The sequence below is a fragment of the Lycorma delicatula genome, chromosome 9 (genome assembly GCF_047948215.1).
Source record: "Lycorma delicatula isolate Av1 chromosome 9, ASM4794821v1, whole genome shotgun sequence".
Classification (NCBI taxonomy): Eukaryota; Metazoa; Arthropoda; class Insecta; order Hemiptera; family Fulgoridae; genus Lycorma; species Lycorma delicatula.
Genome location: NC_134463.1, coordinates 118,424,218 through 118,450,013, shown reverse-complemented (window position 1 = coordinate 118,450,013; position 25,796 = coordinate 118,424,218). Strand labels below are relative to the sequence as shown.

General features: G+C 26.8%; 1 protein-coding gene across 10 annotated transcripts in view; it reads right to left on the bottom strand.

Moving 5' to 3' along the window:
- Positions 1–25,796, bottom strand: part of pHCl-1 (pH-sensitive chloride channel 1) — a 1,039,090-nt gene that overhangs the window by 123,406 nt on the left and 889,888 nt on the right. For all 10 annotated transcript variants that reach the window (XM_075374857.1, XM_075374859.1, XM_075374858.1 and 7 more), the window contains one exon: positions 2,568–2,720. In XM_075374857.1, coding sequence (XP_075230972.1) covers positions 2,568–2,720 — 153 coding nt within the window. The remainder of the gene's footprint in view (positions 1–2,567; positions 2,721–25,796) is intronic.

The following is a 25,796-nucleotide window of genomic DNA, read 5'->3' as shown; positions in this document are numbered from 1 at the left end:
TTTTGAAAAAAAGACATAATTTGATTCAGAGAATCAAATCAGATCTACAATAATTTTACTGAACATTTTCATCTTTCTCACAATTTCACTCTAAATATTGCATAATTAGGTCATTAATATTTTAAAAAACCCATGTCATATTTAAAGCAAAAATCTGTCAAGGGCAAAGATGTGCAAGTTATACACCTTAGTCAGTTTTTAAAAAATTATTTTGCTTGTAATTTAAATGTTAACCATTACAAAGTCCCATTATGTCATATTTTTATGTTAGAGTATCATTAATTGCCACTCTCATTCTTGCTACATCCCATTGGTAAATCTCAAAATTGAGTTGGATATATTGGTATGTTGTTTTTACTTTTGTAATTGATTGAAATCAATAGAAATATGTCAGATTGGATTGAATTTACATGTTAGATTATGATAATAATCTAAAAAATTCACAAAACGTACATAAAACTAACTATTTTTGCAATGGGATTAAAAAACATATTAATCTTGATTTTGTAAGTGCGTGGAATTTATTTATTATTGCAAAAAAATGCTTGCTAGCATCAATGTAGCTTAATAATTAGAAAGATTTTTAAAAATACATATTTGGAATGTAATAATAATTCATGATAATGTAACTCATGAGCAATAAAAAATAATGAAGACCTTTGGAAATTTTGTCACAGGAGGGTGTTGAATTTTTTTGGTAGTCTGATAAAATTCAAAATGAAGATGTCTTATGATGAAATTACAGATTGGAGAGAAAACATTTTTTGGCAGAATTGTATAAAAAAATATATATTTTGCCATGAAATAAGTAAAAAATTAATCTTAAAAATGACTGTATTGTTTGTAGATAAAAATTATACTATGTTACTAATACCAAATTCCAGTAAACTGATAATCGTCATTGTTATTTATTTTTTATTTATCTCATATTTGAGTACTGTTTCATTAAAACAGAAAATAATCATAAACACATAAGCACAAAATTTTGTATTAGTATCAGACCAACTGCACTACTGGATCTCAACAAACACTGATTTTATTTATAGTTTTGGGATTATGCCGAGTTAAAAGATGCTACAAGCTTCAATTACAGTTAAAGTCTTATCCAGAATTAGGCGAAGACAGATCTGCCAATTAAACACCTCTCTTTTTTCTGTTTAGCCTCCAGAACCACCATAAGGTATTACTTCAGAGGATGAGTGAGGATGATATATATGAATGTAAATGAAGTGCAGTCTTGTACAGTTGTACTTATTTGGTGTTCACGAAAGAACACCAGTGTCCACGATCTAGTATTCAAATCCATATAAAAGTAACTGCCTTTACTAGGATTTCTATCTTAGAACTCTCAACTTCAAAATCAGCTGATTTGCGATGAGTTTAACCACTAGACCAACCCGGTGGGTGTCAATTAAACCCGAAGGATCAGATTTGATTTGTAACAAAGATATCCATACCCAGTTAAAAATAACTACAGTATATCTTAAACTGGATTTGAAACAAAGCCCTGCAGCATGACAGAAAACATTATATGGATCATATTATGAAAATTGAGCCACTGACAATGTGCTTTATTTCAAAGTAAAATATATAGGGGTATTATAAACTTTTTTACTCAATTTCTGTATTGAAATGCATAGAAATACTGAGGATTTACATCTTAGTACAACCGTTACTTGTTTCAAAACAATAGAGAGAGGACAACAGAAAGCATACAAATTGTGTTGTGTGTGTTCAATTTTAATATCAGTGTAACAAAAATATCAACAAACACTGAAGATATTACTAAGGATAAGTTTATAACTCAGTGGTTAAATAAGTTTAAAGAAACTTAAATTATGAAAAAAATCAACTGGCTGAATTTTATATCAAAAGAGATTATGGAGAAAACAAGAGAACTTTATACATGTAGCCAAAATAAATTTATCTCTCGTTGAAGCTCATAACTTAATATGTATAAAATGACCATTCAAAAGTGCTTTGTACATGTTTGAAATCATGTGCTTCCAATATGAAATTCCAAACAAATTGGATTTATTCAATAGAATTGAAAATGATTACAATTTTCTGATGAGAATTGTGTCTACTGATTAGGCATATTTTTATGAAGAATGTGATGTAAAAACCTTTAAAATTTCAGAATTTGGGAATCTTAATAACAAATGAAATCACTCTGTATGTTCATAGTTCAACCACAATAACATATGACATGAAATAATATATGATATTGTGGTTGGATACACATCTTAAGCATTGTTAGCATTTTTCACATGCTAAAAAATTAATTTTTCATTAAAAGAAGACCGAAGGGATAAACATGTTAACAGAATGTGAAATAAATAAGTAAATGTTCCAGGTGCATTTAACAGGTTTCATAGATGTCAGATCGAGCTGGTGCTACTTTCTTGTCTACCAAGAACTTCTAATCTGACTCCTGTACTTTTTTTATGATTAAATTAAATAGTCTAATCATATAAGATTAATGATATATGCTACACTTGAGAAAAAGAGAAAGTTTACTATGGAAAAAAAAATATATATATTATATGTATACATATTAAAAATACCTATCATAACTCTGGCAGGCACTGCATTCCATTCCAGCCAAAATGTGATAAATGATGATGTTACAAGAATAATGCCAGGAATGAACACTGTAGTGAAGTAAAATGCACGATCACGGGTGAAAATTAAATCGACCTTCAAACAGCTGTAATTACCTGTAATCAAAATAAAGTATAACAACTATAAAAAGACATATCAATATTCACTTCTATCGATTATTTTCTTTTTAATTATAACAATTTTATCGATGAAACAATGAATAATTATTGTGTATAAACATTTTATAATAACAAAACATGCATTAAAATATAAGGTAAGAAATTAAAACATAAGTTTTAAAATCCATTTCTTTAAGTGTAAAAATACTAATAATATAAACAAAAATCTTATAATAGATTGCTACAATTTTGGTATGTTACTATTATACTTTTTATATTTATAAATATTTTTAATGGAGATTACAATAAAAATTATAATCTGTTATTATCTTTTTGACATTGATAGCAAAACTTAAATTTATATTGATTTATACGCCAATATGATTCTTTTTTTTCACTTTAAATGATAACCTTAAAAATTGAGCAGTTATATTAAAATCCATTTATAAAATAATTCACAACATACTTCCTTATTTACTGGGTGCAAATTTTGTCATTAATATTCACAATTCATCCAAAATTTTTTTAGAATGATTTACTTTTGATATGAGCTATCTTGTACAACCTTCCAAATGACATTAAAATCATTGTAATAGTATAATATTAGGAGTTCATGGTGAAATGTTTCGTCGAATTCCTTTTTTATCCTTAATGAAGGTTAATATTTATAATACAAACTTTACATTCGATTGATATTACAATAAATGAAATAGTGTGCTGCTGCTAAGTTTTACGTGTTTCATAAGTGCAAACGGTTTTAAAGCACTAATATAGCATATAATGAGTATTTAAATTCATCAGTTAATTATATATATATATATATATATATATATACACACACACACACACACACACAAGTGATGCATGTGTAACTTATCAGCTGAATAGCTTCTTTGGTCCAAATCAGTGTTACCTTTTAGCTTTTATACAAAGCAAAGCAGCTCTGACAAATATGCTCGGTGTAAATTAACCCATTTCCTTTCCCTCTCATATCCACATACAGCTGGATAATTACTAGTATAGCAGCTGAAGAAATGAATTAAATTATCAGCATCACTGATATTGATATTATATTAAAATTTTAGAAGCACTTTTAATGTGTATTGAGTCATTAATGTGTATTGAGTCATAAATATATATCCATCAGAAGCATATATCATTAGAAAATAATAATTATTATTGATGTATTAGAACATACAACATGTATTGACTAAAAATTATTTATTCAAAATCACCCACAAATTTGAATGATAAATGGTCTGTGGTATAAAAATGATATAAAATTGTGATGAAATTAGTATAAGATGTTGGTTATCAATGACACTGTACCTGAGCTAATTTTGCGAAAAACCTTTAAAAAGACCTGAAAAATATTTAGGATTTGATTTTACCGGTTCAAAACAATCTTCAACTTGTACATAAAATAGGTAAAGAGCTGGGTAAAAATTTAAAAAAATAATAGTTTAAAGTAATAAAAAAATTCTTAGTACTTTTTAATTTTGTGGAATTTTTTTATGGAAACTTCATAATCTTCTTAGACATTGATATTTTGCAAAACTTTTATTCATACTAAGTGAATTATTTAACAATGGTAATATTTTGTATAACATAAGAACCCAAATAAAAGTAGAGTATATAAATTCAAAATTAGTAATTTGTGCTTAAGTTTAAACTGTCATTTGTAAAATTAGCAAAAATATATATAGTCACTTTCTATAATGAAGGAGATAAGAATAAATGAATTTTAAGCTATCTGTTTAATATTATAGATACAACAAAAAGTATTAAAAAGATGGGATTTCAAAGAGAAACTAAGAGAAATTTAGCAGTTGAGTAAAAGAATAAAATCAAGATTCTATGCATATGAATTTAATTTAAATTAAATTTGGTAAGTTGATATTAGTACTAGCGTATCAGATGCCACAACTAAAACGGTTACAGACAACCTGAAGAGACACCAATAACCATAAAAAATGGCATGACCGTTCCCAAAAATAAAAAAAAAACATTCTGTGCCAAGCATTTAGGTATACTAAAAAAATGACAAATCAATTGGGTTTCTTACGGCCTTCTTCAAAGAGCCATATAATGTTCTTTTTCAAAAGGTGTGCGGTCATCAGCCTTACAAGTAACTCACAACTCAAAAAGTTCGGAGTAACTACATACTTTGTTTAGTCATTTGTAACTCGGTTACTTTACATGTGTCATCCCAAAATAAAGGCAAGGGCAGATAAAGTAAAACTACAAATTAACACACCGCTTTTGATGAGAAACAATTTATTATACAATATATTCCACCATTTAATAGTGAAAAAAAAAAATGAATAAAAGTAGATTAGAGGGAATGATGAAGAAGGAGAAGAAGATCATCCTATGAAAATGGGTTTCATTAAAAATAATTTTACAATACTCTGGGATATGCAGTAATTAAAAACATTATTTTAAACCTGAAATTAAAGAAAAAATAATGATTATTATAAATATTAATAACTACATAAAATTTCAATTTTATTAATAGAATAATTACATTAATTTGAGTAAGTATATATAAAGTATATAACATTTGGTACACATTTACTAATTTACACAAATATAGATTGTTTTCATTATTAACTTCAATAATAATTATGTAATAAGTTATAAATAAAAAGGTTTTTTTATTAATTTTCTGGGAGTCTGTTTACAATTATTTCTTGAATATATTATACATACCTTGAACTTTTCTTGGGATCTGGTAATTCATAGAGGTTAATTTCATAACAAGTGATAACTTAATCGATTACAATATTACATTAACCAGAAATAATGCAAATAAATAACCAAAGAGAATTATTCAATTAAGAAAAATTAAATAACAATTCAATACAGAAATTCTTTTCTTAAGTAAAAATTCTGAAAGATTCATGTTATTTTCATAGATAAATTGTCTGCTTGTGGACAATTTATCCCGAAGGAATCTACATACATTGTATAATGAATGTACTTGTAACCTTTTGATACAACCTTGATTTTCTAACCTATTCATTCCCCGATTCTCTATTAATTGGAATTCAATAAAAAAATAGAGGCAAAGATATGGTATTTAGATTTTGATACCATTAAAATATATATAACTGGTACAACAGGCAGCCTGTTGTACAATAAGACTAGAGTTAACTCTCTACACCATCCCGAAATAAAATCTTGTATAAAATTTAATAAAAAGTCATTTTATTGTTTTTAATTAATAACATTTATTATTTTGATACGTTGTTTTTATCAATTCAATCTAATGACCAGTTAAAAGATGTTTTATCTTAATCTATCATAAGCCAATCACTTTATTACCTCACAATTGTCAACTCCATTATCTCTGGTGGTAACTTACATTAAAAATTGTAGTCGAGGCCTTCTTCTAGCCCATTGTCCAGTATTATTCTGTCTAGAATACTAACCCCAAAATTATTGTGCCTAAATATTGGGAGTTCAATAAGTGAGTTTTTAAAGCTATTTAGCAAGGCTCCATGAAAAAAGAAAATTGTACCATAACAGAAAGCATTTTAGTATACAGATAGATGACATCAATTAAAAATGGTCACTCCAGCAACGAATGCACCCGTTCATTCTAAGGAAAAAAAATCATTCGTGACAAGCTCCAGTAAATTAAAATTAATTTCCCTTATCTAAACAATAATGGATTCTTTTTAGTCGCTGTATATTTCATGATTAAGTAAATTTCTGACTAAATATCCCAAAAAAAATGTTATATGCATTAAGTCTGAAAACTTCAACGGGCAATTGACATTGACAAACCTTGAAATTACATCACTCTGAAAAAGTGAATGCACTATTTCCATTGAATTCCAATGTGTATGTGAGATGTGCCATCTTTTTGAAAATAAGGCATACCATCTTCTTCTAAATCAGGAAACTACAGTAGTATAAGCATCTGTTGGCAAGGAGCTGCTGTTATTGACATAGATTGATTATTATCCTCAGAACAGTAGAGCTTGATAATGCCAAAACCTGATACTCACATCAAACTATTACTTTAGCACTAAGCAGTGGTTTTGCAAACACCTGTTTGGTTATCCATCATTTCAGTAATGATGTGACCTGATATATAAAAAAAATTATACGCTTATAGTTGAAGGTCGATGTGGATTACATGGAAAAATCTTCTCTGAGATTGTTGCTTGGTATAGGTGTCTCTCAGGTCAATGAACTGATTAATAATATTCTGATATCATCAAACTTCTTAACTCAGTTTAATATGTATTCCTTGTTTGAATAGAACCAACTATCCCAAGCATGTATTATTCCAAATATGCTGAGAGATCTCAACGTGTAATCAAAATGCTCTCCACACTGCAGTATACATTTACACTAATAAACATATGCGCAGATAAGATGTGATGTTTCAGTGACCAATAGAGTGCAAAGATGATTGCTTCACATGATGCACTGGTTCCTACTATGCCTAACATTTAATCATCTTAATGGTTATAAGAAATATAAAATCAATTTCAATTAAAGAAATAATAATTCTTGTACTTTTTATCAATGTATGACTAGGTTATTTATTAGTTGAAACTGAAGATGGAAACAAGAATTGTGAAAATGCATTCATCATACATGCAAAAACAGTTACACTGCATAAATATTTACTATTTAGCATTTATTATTTTATATTAATTACATTTTTTCAGATTGATACATATGAATTGAGAAAATATATTTTCATCATTTATCAATTAAGCATAAATCGATTCGCAGATAAGTTTATATATGTATTTATTAAGATATAACACTTCTTAATACAGAAAAACAAAATATAATTTTAAAAAAAGATTGATTAAATTCACAACTAATTATTCAGTTACTACAATTATACAAAGTAAAAATAAATCTGATCAAAATAGTATTTATGTACCAAATATTATACGCTTTATGTAGTTTACCTCATTATGTCGATTTTCTATGCTATATAATGAATTTCAGTTCTTTATAATATCATAAAACTACAGACATAGGAAACCTGTTGCATTTATGTATGCGTTTGTTAATTTTAAATATTGTAACAAAAAATGTCTTAAACAATGTAGCTTGATTTATTTTCCACTAAACATTAATGTTTGAAGGATTTTTACCATTATAAAACTAAAAGTATATTGTTATTATGTAATGTAAATACAGTAATAAATATAATAATATCTAACTTACTTGTAAAATTAAAATCTATTTTTACATAATCATTAAAATATTTTATTCAAATTTCCTAATAAGATTAAAATCGAGTAAATTAACTTAACCTAAATTAAATAAGACTAAATTTAAAGTTAATTTAGTTTGATACAATAAACAGAAGTATAACAAGCTGATGAAATCACACACTCTACACAATTTGTACATAAATAAATAATATAAAGTCATTCCATGTTTTTCTGACTGCTTAACATGTGTTGGATGAAAAAACAATTAATTGTGGCCATCTATAAAAAAAGGAGAGAGTAGAAGGATAAATGTATGAATTATTGTTGGTTACCAAGTATAAAATACTTTTATAGATTATTTATTATGCAGAAGCTGAAGAATACAGAAGAAAATATTTTAGAAGAACTGATTATTGGAAGCATGAAAGTTTTGCAGGCAATAACTTTTGTACTGAAGGAAAAAACTGAAGAAGTCAGCAACAATGATTACTAAGGGTGGCCAGATTACTACTTAGAAGGAAATTGACTAATAAGCCATCAGTTTTAATAATTTATCAACCACTATAAACCAATATGAATAATACTGTTTATTTGCTAAAAAAATTACAGAGGATTAATATACAATGGGCTTTTTTTTCAGTTGATAATATTCTATAAGTCTCCTAAGAAACAAGGAAGTTTGTAAAATATTATTGTTCTCCTTGAGTAAAGCTTTTAAACACCAGAGGTTTGAGATTGTACCTCCCCACTCTCTTAACCAATTTTATTCAAAATTAAATGGCGCATTATGACCCATATTCAGAAGTCACTGCATAAAATTCTTTAAAAAATCAGTTGATGCAGTCTGAAAATATCAAGTAAAATGTCAACTGATGAAAAAAAAAGAAGAAATTAATTAATTATCCCACTACCCCTGAATGAAATTTTCCAAATACATAATGACAGCGACATACTAATGTAATGGAATCATCTAATTAGTACAAGAATGTGTCTTTGAATCCAGAAACAATAAAAAATAATTTTTCCCTATACCTCTATAACTCTCTTCTCCCTTGACCAGTCGTGACCAGAATTATATAGCATAAAATCAGAAATCATCATGCAAAATTTTATCCGAATTGGTCCTTTTAATATGGAGATATTAAGCAAGAGGCAGGTCAACGTACAAACATAATATGTATAGAGATAATTAAAAAATGTTTCAATTACAAAATCATGTTTTTTTGATTTGAGGAGATCATGAAACACCAAGATCTGCAAAAACCCCAACATGGAAAATTTCACCGGATTAACATACTTCCCTTGTATAGTATACTTTATAACTGGGAAATTTAAAGCACCATGAATTCAACAGAGCAATTCACTATATTATTTAGAAAAAATCTGTACAAAATTGTGGAAAATTTGTGGGCAGAAGAGTGATATCAAAGCAGCTTATTATCATTACACAGGAAATGTATAGAGACATACAGGTATGCTGGTAAAGAAAATACAAATGTCCTTATGAAGAAAATAGTATGATAAAACTACATTTTGTAGTTATGTAAGATTACAGTATTTTGCTGATATTTAATTTATATAAAAATTACCTTCTAAGAAAATGGCCAATAAAGTGCTCAATTTTATATTTGATCTTAACTCTATGAATTTTATTTTGTAGATTATTTAAGAATGATTGCCAATTGTGAAAATAACTTACAGAATGGTTTGAATTTGTTAATATTTAATAGAATAAATATGAGATTAAAGATTCACCCGCCAAATTAAAAGTAATGACTTTCTTGTTACAACGATTTAATCATATAAAAAACTGTAATTGGGAATAAACTGATAGAAAATTAGTAAATATCTGGGATGATAAAACTCAGTTTGGGAAGAATCTGACACATTATAAAATTGAATAGTTTAATTATTATTGTGGTTCACCAAAAGAACTTTGAGAAACAAACAAAAAAAAGATTAAAATTTATAGTAAATAAAATTTTATAATCAGCTCTAATATGTCCCCTGTACAAAAAAGGAGATAAAATGGATCAAAATAACTACTTAAGAATCTCATTACTCGAAGTAATGTACAAAACTTTAGTAAAGTAAACTGAGCTGAATCACAACTTGATCTGCAACTGGGAGACTATCAAAAAGGGTTCAGAAAATGTAGATCGTGCGCAAAACAAATATTCAACCTCAAAAACATAATGTGCTACTATAAACTAGCAAGTAAAAAATAAGCGACCACAGTCATATATTTTCAAAAATCATTCTCCATTGATAACAACCATTTTAACCATGTCTGATCACAATTAAAATTGTTCAGCTAAGGGAAGTTATTTCTACACTTAATATTACCAATATCATCATTATAAAGAATGTTGTAAAAGCATATTCTGTAGATAGGATTTTGTTAATATCCATGCTAAAAGAACTTGGATTAGACAAAATAACCAGTCTGATTAAAGCCACATGTCAAACACCCATTTTAGAGTAAAATTCATGGGTGAGATTTCTGAATTGTTTGAAATCAAAACTGGAGTCGGACAAGGTCTCACCCCTGCTCTTCAGCAGTGTTATAGAAAAATTAATTTGAGAATGGTACTGGAGATGAATGAAAACAGTAGAATAGGAAAAAAATATTTGAAGTATAATTGTCTAGCCTTCATTGATGCTATCTCTTTGCTGACCCAAAGCTGGGAATATGCCCAATTGCAAATCCAAGAATTGCAAACTTAAGTGGTCAAACTCAGATTGAAAATTTCTTTTGAAAAAATCAAAATAATGACCAAAATAAAAGATGTATCACACTACATTGAAATAGACAATTGCAAATTGAAAAAACTCACCACTTCAAGTATCTAGAAAAAATTGGAACTTGTCCAAAAGAAATCTATGGAAAACAAAATGCAGAAGATGGAACTAACATTCTAACTGATCTAATATGTCTGCAACAAAAAGTCGCTTTTCTGTTATTCCAAACTAAGACACTAGAGGACAGTTAGAAAATTAGAAGCTCTGTATGCAGAAGAAACCCTAATACTAAATAGCAAAGGGTAAATTGAAAAAAAAGAAGATACATAATCAGAAAGATCCTCAGGTCAGAATTCCAGACAACAAAAGAAAACTGATACTAAACAAAGAACTAGAGAGCAAAATTAAAAAACTCTTTTGAAACAATGAAAAAAAGAAGAACCAGCTTCTGCTACCACTTAAAAGAATAAAACAAAACCACACAATTTCTTTCTTTTTTCTGAACAGAAAAACTACGACAAACATGCTCAAGAAGACATGAAAGAACTGAAGATCCATGAAAGCAATATCACCAACAGACAAAAGGTCAGAATGACACTGAAAAAGAAAGACCTGATATTTCAAGAGAGCCTCACCGAAAACAGGATTCATGATGAAAAGCCCTTCGAAAGAATAAAAAGATATTGGAAGAAGAGAAAAGAACTACACATATAAAAATAACTTGATCAAACATATCCCTAGGTGGGCAGATTAGAACAAACAAAATTACAAGATGATATAAGTCTTTTTCTTTTCTTTATGCAAAAGAAATGTGTTCTCTCAGATCTAAGCAAACTGAAAAAAGAATTCAATCAGCGCATATGCACTATTCCTGGTATGTTACAAGATGCAGCTTAATAGACCAGAAACAAAATAAACAAATTAAAAAATTACTAAATATTTCTTATCAAAATTAAAAAAATAAAGGGGGAAATGTGGTAAATCAACTAAAAAGACTGAGTAAAGCAAGAATATTTAAGCTATATATAAATGTAAGCAATCGCAAGAGGATATTTTAACTAATTCAATAAAGCATTGTAAAGACCGACTTGAGTAGTCACTATGGGCATTAGTCCAAAACATTAAGAAATATTCAATGCTTTAAGATAAAATATACTGTGGATGTAATTTTTATTGTCATTCTTTGCCAGTTTAGGTCTAAAATATAGGGATTTTTTGTTAAGATATTTTTACCTATGCTTGAATAGTCCCAATATACTAAACGTGAGCAGTGGAAAAAATATAAAATAACTGAGGTTCTGTTATCTGGCAATCACAAAAAGTTAGATGACATTCCTATTACAACCTGGAATATAAAATCAACATCACATGATTATCGTGATATGAATAATGAATAATAAATTACGTCACATGAATAAGTCTCCATTAGTGGTGTGATTAATCATTTATTTGTAAACTGAGGATTTTAACTGTATACAGGTGATTTAAACAGTTCAGCTAAGGAGAGTTATTGCTATACCCTTCAAATTGCCATTATCTTCATTATAAATGAACGTTAAAGTGAAAGACGTAAGTCTTTTTATACCACGAATTTGATATTTAAAAAAAAAAATTAATTTCACATGGTATTATTTACAATGTTAAAATTAATTTTTATGTATAATTATAACTTTTTGTTAACAAACGGTACCAAATTTAATATGTTTCTTTTACATATTTGGAGATAATTATTTCATAAAATGTTTTCAATAAACATCTTTTATTCTGACTGGTAAATAATAATAATAATACATTACATATAGATCATATCAAGAATAGGTGCAATTAATTATGAGATAAAAAAGATGTGATTAATGTTCATATTGATTACATAAATACAAACATATGAAATAATATTAAGGCAAATACAAGAAAAACTAAATATAAAAAATGCCTATAAAATTTATTTACAATCCAGAAGGCATTAATAAAAATTATTTGAGCACATGTTTATGTATGCTTGGAATAGAGATGAAAAAGATTTTTAAGTATTTAAAAGCTTTAATAAGTATTATTTAAAAATTCAGTGAAAGAGTATTACAGTTTTTGTAAAAGAAAATTTTTTAATAATACCTTAAATAAATTGGTGGAAAAATGTTTTTAATTGGCCAATAATTTATTAAAAATGGCAACGTGAGCATAATTAGGCTCTTACTTGTAAGCCAAAGTACTGTGCTGAGTTCTGATAAGAAAGCGGTTCTGTTATCAGGTTTGATAGAGTTAAATATTGATATTTTTTTAAGAATAAGTTACTATTCTTTTTAGCAGAGATTGCAAATTCATAAATATAAACACAAGGGTAAGTTTAAAAATGTTGGTCTATGTGATTTATTTATGACTGCCAAACAATGATCTGAAGCCCATTTCTTTTGTATTTTGTTAACTTCTTCAGACTTTCTAAGGGAAACCCAAAGAGATGATATTATTACTTAGGTGAAAATAAACAGAAGTACAATAAATATTTAATAATGTTGACAAGCTTAGCGCTTGATTAAGAGGCTTAAAAACAAGACAGTATGGTTTGATTTTGTTGTAAATGAAATTGATTCGATTATACCAAGAAAATTTGTCACCTAACAAAATATCTAGAGATTTTATTTTACGGGCAGTTGAACACTATCATTATCATTAATGGGAATTTTATTCACATGAACAGCAATGCTATGTTCTACCTGAGAAACACACTGAGACAGTCTTTACTTATATTTAAAGACTGATGGTTACAATCTATCCACTGAATAATTTTTAATTGATAACATTAAATTTTCATGTCCTTTTAAATAATTTTTTTTAAAATATAGATACAGTTGTGTCATCTACAAAGAGGATAACAATGAATAGTTCAAGATCTTCAGGCAGATTACTAATAAACAATAAGAAAAGGGCCAAGGACACTTCTCTACAACACTTCACATTCTACAAAAAAGATTAAGAATATTAACTGATTATCTTAAAAAAAAACCATCAAAAGAGAAAATTATTATTCTCTTACAGCACTAGTAGATTGAGTGAATGATAAATTAAGCACAAATGACCATATTTAACAGAGAAAAAGTAATTTTTCATATTAAAGCAGCAGCTCTCATATCAGCAAATTGTAGAAATAAAATGAGGTGTGGACTGCTTTCACATTCACTGTATTCTCTAGATTTAGAGGTATACGACTTTCTTGTTTCAAAATATGAAAAGAATGACTTGCAGAAAAGATTTTTGTATTAAACAATGAATTTACTGCTTAAACAAATGCAAATTTAAAGATTTCAACAAATTATATCTTTCTGATGGTATCAAAAAATTTGAGTATTGATGTTACAAATTTATCATACTAAAAAAAAATGAAACACTTTTTTTTAATTTACAAAAAATAGTGTTTCATTACTTTTCCAGAAATTCTTTATTTGAAGCCTGCTAAAACACCCTCCGCACACACACACACACACACACACACACACACACACACACACAGAGAGAGAGAGAGAGAGAGAATATTTTTTATATAATTAAATTATCTTTGTTAATACAGCACAAATAATAACATTAAAGTAGAAAAATATTGTTTAATAAACATATTTCAAATTTTACTTAAATGACTATGAGATTAAAAAAAATTATAAAATATATATTTTTTAAATTAAATATAAGTGTACAGTAGTAGTTTTTAAATTATCTGATCTATATTTAATTTATATTAATTCATGCAAATCCATAGTACTATATGTTTTAAGAATATTGAATGTGTATATATATATATATATATATATATATATACATAAAGCAGATAATATAACTTTGCAGTAAGCAAGAATGACAAAAAAATTTTTGCAATCTTCAATAGTTATTAATTAAAGAAGAAAAATATACATTGAAAAATGTTTAGAAAGCACAAAAAATATCAAAAGCAAAAACACAATTTATAAATATCATATTAAAGCAAGTGTCAACGCACTAAATAGCAGATAAAAAAATAATTATACATATTTACAGATTTATATACTGGTGTAAATAGAGTATTTCATATTGATTATTACAAGTTTACAGTTACTAGATATAAATGTACAATATATTCTATTACATAGTATTACTCCATAAAATTACGTAAGTAGTTTAGGTATAATCAAATGGACTAAAGGGAGGACAATATTCTTTTAATATTTTCTCTAACAAGCAATGATAAAATAAACATATTCAAATATTTCTTTGATTGGATATTAGTATTATGCAATATAAATACTAGTAAAAATACAATTAGTTTGAAGACAATTTTGTCATCTTGAATGCAAAGTGCATATTACAATATACACAACATATAAGGGTTGTCTGAAAAGTTTTGAGCCTCAATATGAAGATGGCAGCACTCATCAATGAAATTTAGGGAATGTATTCGTGCTTGAAAGGTACTCACTAAAAATTTCAGCCATTTTGGATGCTTAGTTGTTTGATAATCGTTTGAGGATGTTATTGCGAAAATGGAAAAAATTGAATATCGTGTGGTGATTTAATACCTGCATTTGAAAGGCAATACGCCTATGCAAATTAAAACAGAGTTGGACGCTGTTTACGGGGTCTGTCCCATCATTTGCCACCGTGAAAAGAAGGGCAGCTGAATTAAAACATGGTCGTATCAGCTTGGTTGATCATTAGCATTCGGGACGGCCAAAAACTGCAATTACCACCGATATCATCGAAAGAGTTCACTAAATGGAACTGGACGACCGACGAATTAAGTTTAGAGAATTAACAGAGGCTGTAGGTATATCGAAAGAATGTATTTTTCATATATTAACTGAAGAATTGGATATGCGTAAGCTATCTGCGCATTGGGTGCCGCGTTTGCTCACTTTGGACCAAAAACGCATTTGAATGAACATTTCCAAGGCCATGCTGGAGCAGTTTAAGCAAAACAAGTCAGATTTTTTGCGTTGATTCATAACTGTAGATGAACCATTGATAAACCACTACACTACTGAGACGAAACAATAGTCAAAAACGTGGCTTGCAAAGGGTGAACCTGCTCCGAAAAAGGCAAAGATGGTTCCATCGGCGGAAAGATGATGGCGACTGTTTTTTGAGATTGTGACGGAATTTTATCGATTATCTTCAAAAAGTTAAAACAATAACGGGTCAATATTACGGATCATTACTTGGCAAGCTGAAGGCAGAAATTGCAAAAGAACGACCTCATTTGAAGAAGAAGAAGAAGAATGTGCTTTTCCATCAGGACAATGAGCCTGCTCACACTTCTACGGTGGCCATGGCTAAAATTCACGAATTGCACTTTAAATTGGTTGACCACTCACATTCTCCAGATCTGGCCCAAAGCGATCTTTTCTTGTTTCGTAACTTTAAAATTTCGGTTTGAAGAAAGAGATTTTCATTGGGCGAGGAGGTTATCGCATACATGAACGCCTATTTTGCGGAGAAAGACACCAGCTACTATTTGGAAGGGTTGAATTGAAAGGAGACTTTGTTGAAAAATAAAACTATATTTGACAGAAAAAATATGTCTTTCTATGTTAAGCTCAAAAATTTTCAGACAATCCTCATAAATATTTGTTTTAACATCAAGCTACATAAGAATGAAATTTTTAAACATGTTATAGTAAAATGACATCAATAACATTGCAAACACAATAACACTGTTAATCATTTATATCTTATTTTTTATCAATACAACATTAAACTGTTCGTTTAAAATATACTTAATATTTCTGAAGTTTGTTTATATATGATAAAATTTATAATTTTGTAGGTATCAAAGTAGTTATGTAAATAAGAATAATCACTTCTACATTAAAGTATGCATTTATTAACAAAATACTACTATAAAATAAGATTTGTGATTATTCATACAATAACAAATTCACTCAGGGGAAAGGGGCTTTCAAAAGTATGTTTAACGTAAAAGAATACTAGAAGCCATTTCAGAAGTCATAATCTTTTGCAACAGAAGATATCTATTTGAACTTGCATGGCAGGTGAAGTATAAGAATAACAAAAATTAATATCAAATAAATTTATTTTAAACTATTAAATATGAAAAAATTCAAATTCAAAACAATTGAAATTTTTCTTCCAAAGGATCTTTTGATGGTTATTAGCAGCACCTTCTTAAGTAGAGCTACTGTTAATAGCAGCATTAACAAGAGTACTTCTGTTAACTCCACTGAAGAAGGTACTATTAAAATGAAGATCAAACAATCTTTCAGAAGAAAACGTTCTAATTGTGGACAGCAATACATATTTTGGAAAGGAAGTCATTAAATTTATATAATTTTAAAGTGTTATCACATTTTGTCGCATTGTTAAAAAAATAAAACCTATTTAATTATTTGAAACCTTCTTACAAATTGATAAATTATACATTTCAAGAACATAATTCCATCATTAGGTTAAATTAAACGTACAGAAGAAAACCATAAAAATAAATAAACAAATTGTTGTATTTAATACACGTGCAGAGTGTTTCAAGAGGTTTGTCAAATCAAGTCCCTAAACTTGACTTAAGAGACTGATTCAGGATACCAAATAAACAAAGATGTTCTCGTGAACAAATGTTTTATTTCACTTAATTTTCTCCCTCTATCCATCATTTTGAGTTTATTCAATAAAAAATTTATACCTTAAGAATAGATTGAAATTTTTATGAAATCTGATGTACATATGCCTAACAATGTTCTCTATAAAATAAATAAGTTTGAAAATTCCAAAAATTACTAAAATTGTTAAAATGGATCACAAATAATTTAATAATAATTATTTTTCACTGAATTAGTGAAGAAAGTGAAAACAGCCACAAAATGCCTGACTGCATAATTTCTGCGATCTAATTTAACAACTTTAGTTATATCTTAGCTGTTTATCAACTGAGATGAACAAATAAGGTATAATTTTATTTCTAATAAAAGATTTAACATTTCATCTAATAAAACTTTATTCTGTTAAACTAATACTTAACAGAGATTTAATGATTAAACAGTTTTAATGACCGTCACTTAGAAATTTTTGAAGTTAAATTTTCAAAATTATTTATTTCATAGATGTTGGCTGTATATACATTTACACCAAATTTCATAAAAATATCTCAATCCATTTAAGATAAACACTTTTATTGAGAAAAAACCAGTAGAGGGAAAATGAAGTGAGATGGGGCATCTCTCTACATGAACATGTTTGCTTATCTTTATGTCTTGAACCAATCCCTTAGTCTGGCCAACACTTTCCAGGACTGTATTTAAGCATTATTTTAATTTAAATATTTTGTAATCTACCTTATGATGGAATTAAAACACATTTTTATAATAACATGCTTAGAAATAATGTGAAATTAGTTTCTATTTAATCATTGTTATAATTTTTTTTGTTATAAATATAGAAATTGCATCTTGGAGAACAAATCACTAAATTGTCATTGTTGAAAAGTCATTCATGGAAAATAATTTTACAATATAATTTAAGATAAAATGATTTTCATCTGCAAACAAACATTTAACTAATTACTGTACTTTATCAAAGCATAACATTCATATACCAAAATTTGATGGTGAAACTGAAATTTTTGATGATAACCAATTAGTACTAATAAGTGTAGATAGTTTTTTCTTTTTAAAGTTCTTGTTCCTTACAGGCCTCATGAGAAACTTAATTTCACTGATTATTCTGTAAATAGTAGATCTTGCACATTTTTTATTGAATTTAACAAATTGACTAACACTATGAAACTGAATTAATAAAGATAAAATTATAATAAAGCTCAAAATGAAATCATCAGTCCTAGTAGAATACTTACACTATTTCTGTCATTTTTGTTATATTTCATAATTTTTTAACCCCCCTCAATTTTTCCTGATTAGTAGTGTTAAGGAAAAATTATAATAAAATAAGATGGTCTCTAGTAGAGATTTCCCCTCCACAGACGTAAAAAAAAATTGTGTCAAATTTATTTCTGACTGAAAAATATATAAATCATGTACCATAATGAAATTACATTTATTTAATGTCTTTATTGGCTTCTTCATTTCATTCCAAACAACAATTAAATATTATTAAGATTTAAAACAAAAAAAAGTCAATATATTTGGTACCAATATACCAATAATAATAATAATAAAAAGACTGTTCCTAATGAAATGCACCAAAATTATTTTATGAACGTGAACTGAAATTATTAACCATTAGTTGCACCAATCATTAATGAAGCATAATATTGATCTTCTCTTTCTCTTGACTTAATGCAAAATCATATTTGAATTTTAAATGTACTTTTACAGGATTTTGAAGCAGGAGTGACTTGTTACCTTAAAAAATTTTATACTAAAAAAAACTTTTAAGGAAAATATGATTAAAATTTACATGATAAAATTATTCTATTTAATGTAATAAAAAATAAATAAATTCTACTTAAACTAAGCATATAATGTTGTTAAAAATTATATAATAGAAAGAATGTTGAAAAACGGCAATTAAACCACGAAGCACTGATTAACGGGTTAAAAATTACAGCTATTATAACAAATATTATAAGTTAAAAAAAATTGCAAAGGAAGACTTATACAAAATCTATATGAAACTCTGATGATATTTATGGTAAAAGCATATCATAACAATAGATAACCTCTTATTTAGAAAGAAATGAGATAAGGAAGTACTCTGTACCTATTACTTGTGAATTTTTATAAAAAGAAATAATACAGGAACTGTAGGACAAATTTAACAGAGATTAAACATCCCAGAAAAAACTGCTAAGATTCTCATGTATGACAATGTTCTTTTGATAGAAGTTAGTTCTAGTAGAGAAAATTAGTATGAGATTAAATAGTAAATAAAAATAATGAAATTCAACAGAAAAGAGAATATTATTTAATTAAATATTAGTGTAAGTGAAACAAAACTAAACTTGAGTGGCGATTATTCAAAATTTAATAATTAGAAAAATAAGATGAAAGCAATTCTTCATTTTTTAATCTAAATTACAGAAAAATCTAATTTTGAATAGCAGAAGCTTGAGCAGAGACGAACTAGGTGCTGATTGACTAAATACATAAAATATCAGTTAGTTAAATATCATTAGTTTATTTGATAATTGAGCGATTTATAGAACACAAAAACTATAGTATAGGAAGACAAAGATTGGAATAAATATAATAGATAATTCAGGATGAAGGATATGTAATTAATGTTGATATTAAAATATTAAAGGGGGAAACAAAACATATTAAAACAGAAAAAGGGGTAGACCAAGAATGAAATGGATAAGTAATATGATGGAGGAAATATGGAAGACAGGGTGTGTAGTGTGTGTAATAGAATAGAGATGGTTCATGGATCAAGGCAGGTGGTGGATCAACAGAGAAATTTTATAGAAGGCCCAACCCGAGGAAACTTGACTTAAAGGAAACTGAGGATGTATATTAAAACATTAACATAGAACAGAAATGGGTAGAGAATAGTATCAAATTGCGAAATGATTGATGATTTAAACAATAAGAGGGTACAAACAGTAGAAATCATTATCTATACTAACCTAATAATTTCTAATTTTATCCTCTGCAATTTTTTTTGTGAAATTATGTAACATTATTAATTCTAATTGACAATAACATTTTTCAATTTACTTAAAATTTTCTTTTTATTATACTTTTTTTTGTAAAAGGTGATCTTTTTTAGTTGAAATTAATAGTATAAAAATATTCTTGGATCTAACATCATCTCTTACAATTAAGGTACTAGGATAGTGCTTGCCTTTCCATGGGAAAGGTTAATAAATCAAGGTAGTTAAAATCCAATGCTATAAAATATTAGTTCTACTAATCAGCTGCTATTTTTGTAAAATTTATAACAATGTATATGCCCATAAACAACAGGTCCTGGTTTGATAAACCCAAACTGTAAAACAGTAACAAATATAATAACACATCAGAAACAAAAGCTATTGACAGGCTAAATAAATCAACACCAGATATTCTGAAGAGCTTCTAACTTTCATAAAATATATTAACACACACATACACAAAATTTGGAAATAAAGAAATCATTTAATAAATGTCTTTTTTCAACAACTCGTCTAAATAATTTCTATAAAAAAAGTGATTTAAAATTAAATTTTAATATCTACCCAAAGCTAGATTATAAAATTACTAGTTTGTGAAAAATAAAATCCTAAAAATTCATACTAATTAAAAAAAGTCAATAAAAAATATTCTTGATTTTTTTTTTTAATACAAATATAACTAATACAGAACGAACTAATTTCTTGTATAATGTTAAAAATAAATAATTTTTCAATGACCAAAAATGTGTTTCTTACTACTATCTACTTAAAAGATTGATGATAAAAAATGAATCGCTCTAAAAAAAATTATCAAAACTGAAAAAAAAGTTTCTAATGTAAGACAATATTAATTTCTATATAACACTCACTTTCATGTAATTCAATGTAAAAAATAAATAAATACAAATAATTAAAATAAATTATATAATTTACACGTGTTATAATAATATATAAAAATCATAATCTGGTGCACAAATTCCAAGGAAATGTATTCATCCAAGGAATTAAAAATAAATAATTGAATGAATGAATATCAACCAACCAACAAAAAAAAATTCTGCTTCAATTAAACGACACTATAACTCACCAGCCGCGACTTTGTGGACTGGGAATAAAACAATAAAAATTAATTAATAAATTATTAACTGTATTTGTTAAATAATAAAATAATTTTCATTAAATCAACTGTATAATTACATTAAGTAGATATCTATGTAAATTAGATTAGTAAATAATGCCAAGAGAGGAAAAACAAAAACTTACATATATATTAATCTATAGCATTTCTAGAACATACATTATTATTTACGAATCTAACAATAATTTTTAAATATAATCCTAGACTATATTTATTTATAAAAGAAAAATTTATCATATAAAATTTAAGAAAAGTAACCATCAGAAAATTTCTAAATATTCTACTGGTTCAACAAACTAAAATTATACTGCAGTACCATTCATAAAATTCATGCCCAGTGATTAAAAACAATTTTATAGATCATCTAGGAATACACACATTAAAATGAAACAATTAAGAAATAATGAAATGTATTCTATGCAGAACATAGTATCACTGTTTGAAAACCTGCGATTGTGTTTATAAACAGTAACATGTATTTTACACAAACAGAAAAACAAATTTAATTTGTCTAAATGCAATCATTTTATAAACAGTAACATGTATTTTACACGTACAGAAAAACAAATTTAATTCGTCTAAACGCAATCATTTTATAAACAGTAACATGTTTACTTTGTGAAAAAACTGGTTTTACTTAAAAAAGATTTCATAAATGATGTGATGATTTCATCATCATATGATGAAAGGCAATGAGGAAGATTCTAGTTTCCATTCTCTATTCCTAGCTACACTTACTGCGTTCCTGATAATGTTATTTAATATTATTAAGTGACCAATTTTCAGATTAATATAAGTTTTTTTTTTTTTTTAACAAAAGATATTAAATACCAGCACCTTTTTTAGTGGATAATTACTGACCTCTATTATAGAATATTATCATTTCATCCAGAAAGTTCTAGATTGAGATTCCAGTTAGGTTTGGCATTTACTGTATGTTACAAAATTCATCTTTAATCATTAAAAACAAAAATGACTAACTGGTGTCAAATTTTAGTTTTCAGAGTAAATAAATAAGTACGTAAGTCTGAAAGATCTTCAGAAGAAACAATTCCAGTAATGTAAAAATAAGCTGTTAATATTTAATAATTATTAAGGTGTTATCATTTATTATATTTGCAAAATTTACTTGAAAAATCTTGTAGAAAATACTGATAAAGTTCTAACTCCATAATTAACAAGATGTATATATATTCTTGTACCAAATGTAAAATTTAGACATTGCTAATGCATTATTATTTATTTAGTTACTAAAACTACATAAATTTACTAAATACATTTATTTAATTTTTTTTTATTATGGTGATGACAAAATGAGATGAAATAAAGAAGAAACTATAGATACTAGTTATAGAATATAGAATGAGAAGACAGCATATGGATTATATTATTCTAATTTTTCACAGCAAAATTCTCTTTACACAATAATAATTTTACAAATTCAACATAGAATTTTTTACAGGTAGAAATATATCTCATGTTTCATAACTGTATTGGTGATTTTTGCATTCTGTTTCTGCATATATTTAAATTAAACGTAGTAAATTATTTATTAAAGAATTATTACAATTTATATTTAAAGTGATTTATCATAAATAATAAATGTGACTTACGGCTGTTTTTAAGCAAATTCAAGCCTGATATTAACAAATTCGTTAAAGCACATCAGATTCACCCTTCACATTAATGCAAGTGTAATTTTTTGATTGAAAGCTTTGTTTTAATTATTGTGATAGCACTTTGAATATGCTATCACTATTTTTGTTGTATAACTATAAAGATACAATTGTAATTTTTTTGAAAGCAATTTTAATAAAAATACTTCCAAATATGATTAAATAAGAGTTATAATTTCTCTCATTTAAAATGTAAGTTTCAACTCAAAAATAGGAAATACTACATTTAAAAACAGCAACTGCAATTATTATTTTTAACAAATGGTAAGTATAAAAATTTTGGGGGCACTAGAAAAATTTTTATTCTCAATATGGGAAGTGGGAGAAAAAGTTTGAAAATCAATGTTCTAGACCTACATTTTAGATGGATGTTCTTACTGAAATATAAAATGTCTGCTGCTTATTAACAGTTAATAAGGTAAGGCTTTTATCAGCCCCTTTAATATCACAGTAATTAAGTTTGTTTACTAAGAAGTATGAAACAAGATTGAATGATCAGCTGAGAACGCAAAAAATTGTGAAGGGAATTTTTTTATTGACACTATGCAAAATATCTGTTAAAAACTGAGAGTTGGTGGTGTCAGCAAATTATTTTTCTAGAATTAATGCTGATGGTCAATACACTACTGAATTGGGTCAAAAAAATTTTAAATCTTTTTGCATAATTTTCTTTAATTACTTCAGAAAATACAGAAATAATATCAAAATTTAGTAAACCAAGTGCAGAATATTTGGGTCTAAAAGCAATTAGGAAATACAAGGCTCAAAAATTAAATTTGAAAAGAGGGACAATCTATGACTTCATTTAAAATAGTTGCAGCAATTTTAATCAGTACCGACTGAACACTTAATCATATCAATATATAAGTTGATAAACTTAAATAAATGAAAAAAAAAATTATAAATTTTATTGATTCATCAACAAAACTATTCACGTTTAGGGGGATCCGAATACCTATCCTTCCCCAGGTTAACATTTGACCCGTTTTCTCATTCGCCTTTAAACTTATCCAGTTAAAATTTTTCTACACTTAATTTTTTCTTTTTACAACTTTTAACGCGGCCATTTTTTGATTCATAAATTTGTAAGTTGGAAAAAAGATTTTATATTTCACAATATTTTCGCTCATTGAAAAGACGAAATAACTTTTTTTAAAACAAATAAACTGACAATCCCTTGTATATATATATATATATATATCTGTGTAATTTACAACCAAGAACACCTGGTAAAAACTTCAACTCAATATCTTTCTTGGTTACTGAGAAAACGGGTCATTTATGTGTAAAAATATGGTTTTGAGAAATCTGCGATTAAAAAAATACGTTACATATATGCTAAGTTAAATTTACCTAATGCGTGCAAACTAACCAAACTTTTGCGTTCAAAGGGTATACTTTTTTTTAACCTCCGGGACCACCGTTCAGGTATTGCTTCAGAGGATGAGATGAATGAAAATTTTGTACCGTATGAAAAATGCCATTACTGACGGGGATTCGAACCCGGATCTCCATATGAAAAGCCGAAACGCCACCACTGGTGCCACTTACTAAAATATACTTACAAAATTGTTTACAAGACAGTTTACATTTGAAAAACAGAGAAAAATTTCCCGGCTCAACAAAAAAATATTTTTGAACTAAAAAAATTGCGAAAACAAAATAATTACAAAAAAATCTACAAAATTCTCCCTGTGACAAAAATTTCTTTAAAAAAATCATAAAAAATTTTCTAGCCCTTAAATGTTCATAAATAAGATCTTAATCAAAGCTATATGACATTTGGCGCTAAAATTCAAAAATCGAAAAAATTTCGTTTTTTTTTTTTCATTCGGACCCCCCTTAATGACTGAAATAGGTCAATATTACTGTTGTTTGAAAAACGAGAAAAAAAATATTACATTCATAAATGGAGGTGAGGCAACAGAAATAGAATCCTTTTGAATTTCTGTACGGTTGTTTGTCCCAATTTTATTAACAATTTACTTTAGCTTCTAATAACACCCACATGGTTTTAACTTTATTATTTGAATTTGATAAAATTAATTATTTTATATAATCTTTTTGCATTACAAAACCAAGAATAAAATCATTTGTATTTTAAAAATTAAATTTGGAAATTAACAGACAAGTAAATATTGTCATTTTACAGAGATTTCTTAGCCTAGAGTAGATTTTATAATTCTTGTAACAGTCTATGGGTTTTTCAATTTTTTCTATTCATGTTTAAACTACATCTTTTAACTAAAGTGCAAACTAAGATGAGAAAATATTAAAGAAAAATAAAAAAAATTCATCAAAACTTAAATCAATGTTATTATTTTCCCAATTTATTTCTGAGAATAAATTTTCAAATTTTTAATCAAATCTTTTATCGATAAATTTTTTAAAGGAATATTATCACATTAGGTCTTTTCATTAACAATAATTAATGCTTCAACAATTTTATATTTGTTGTCTGTACAACAAAAACTCAAATTTTTTAAAAACTTTTTGTCAATACTGAAAGTTTTTGACAACTGAGGCACTTTTATTATGTCTAAAAAACTGAAAAATTTAGTCTGAACTCAGATTAAATTAAAGAACTAATTTATTATAATATTCAAATTGTTTGGAAAATTAACATTAAAATAGCTATGTACCACGGACTGTGCATCTATTCAACGCATAGTTATATTACATTCTTTAAATAATAATTACAATAATATAATTATAATTCAAATAATACGGAAAAGATCT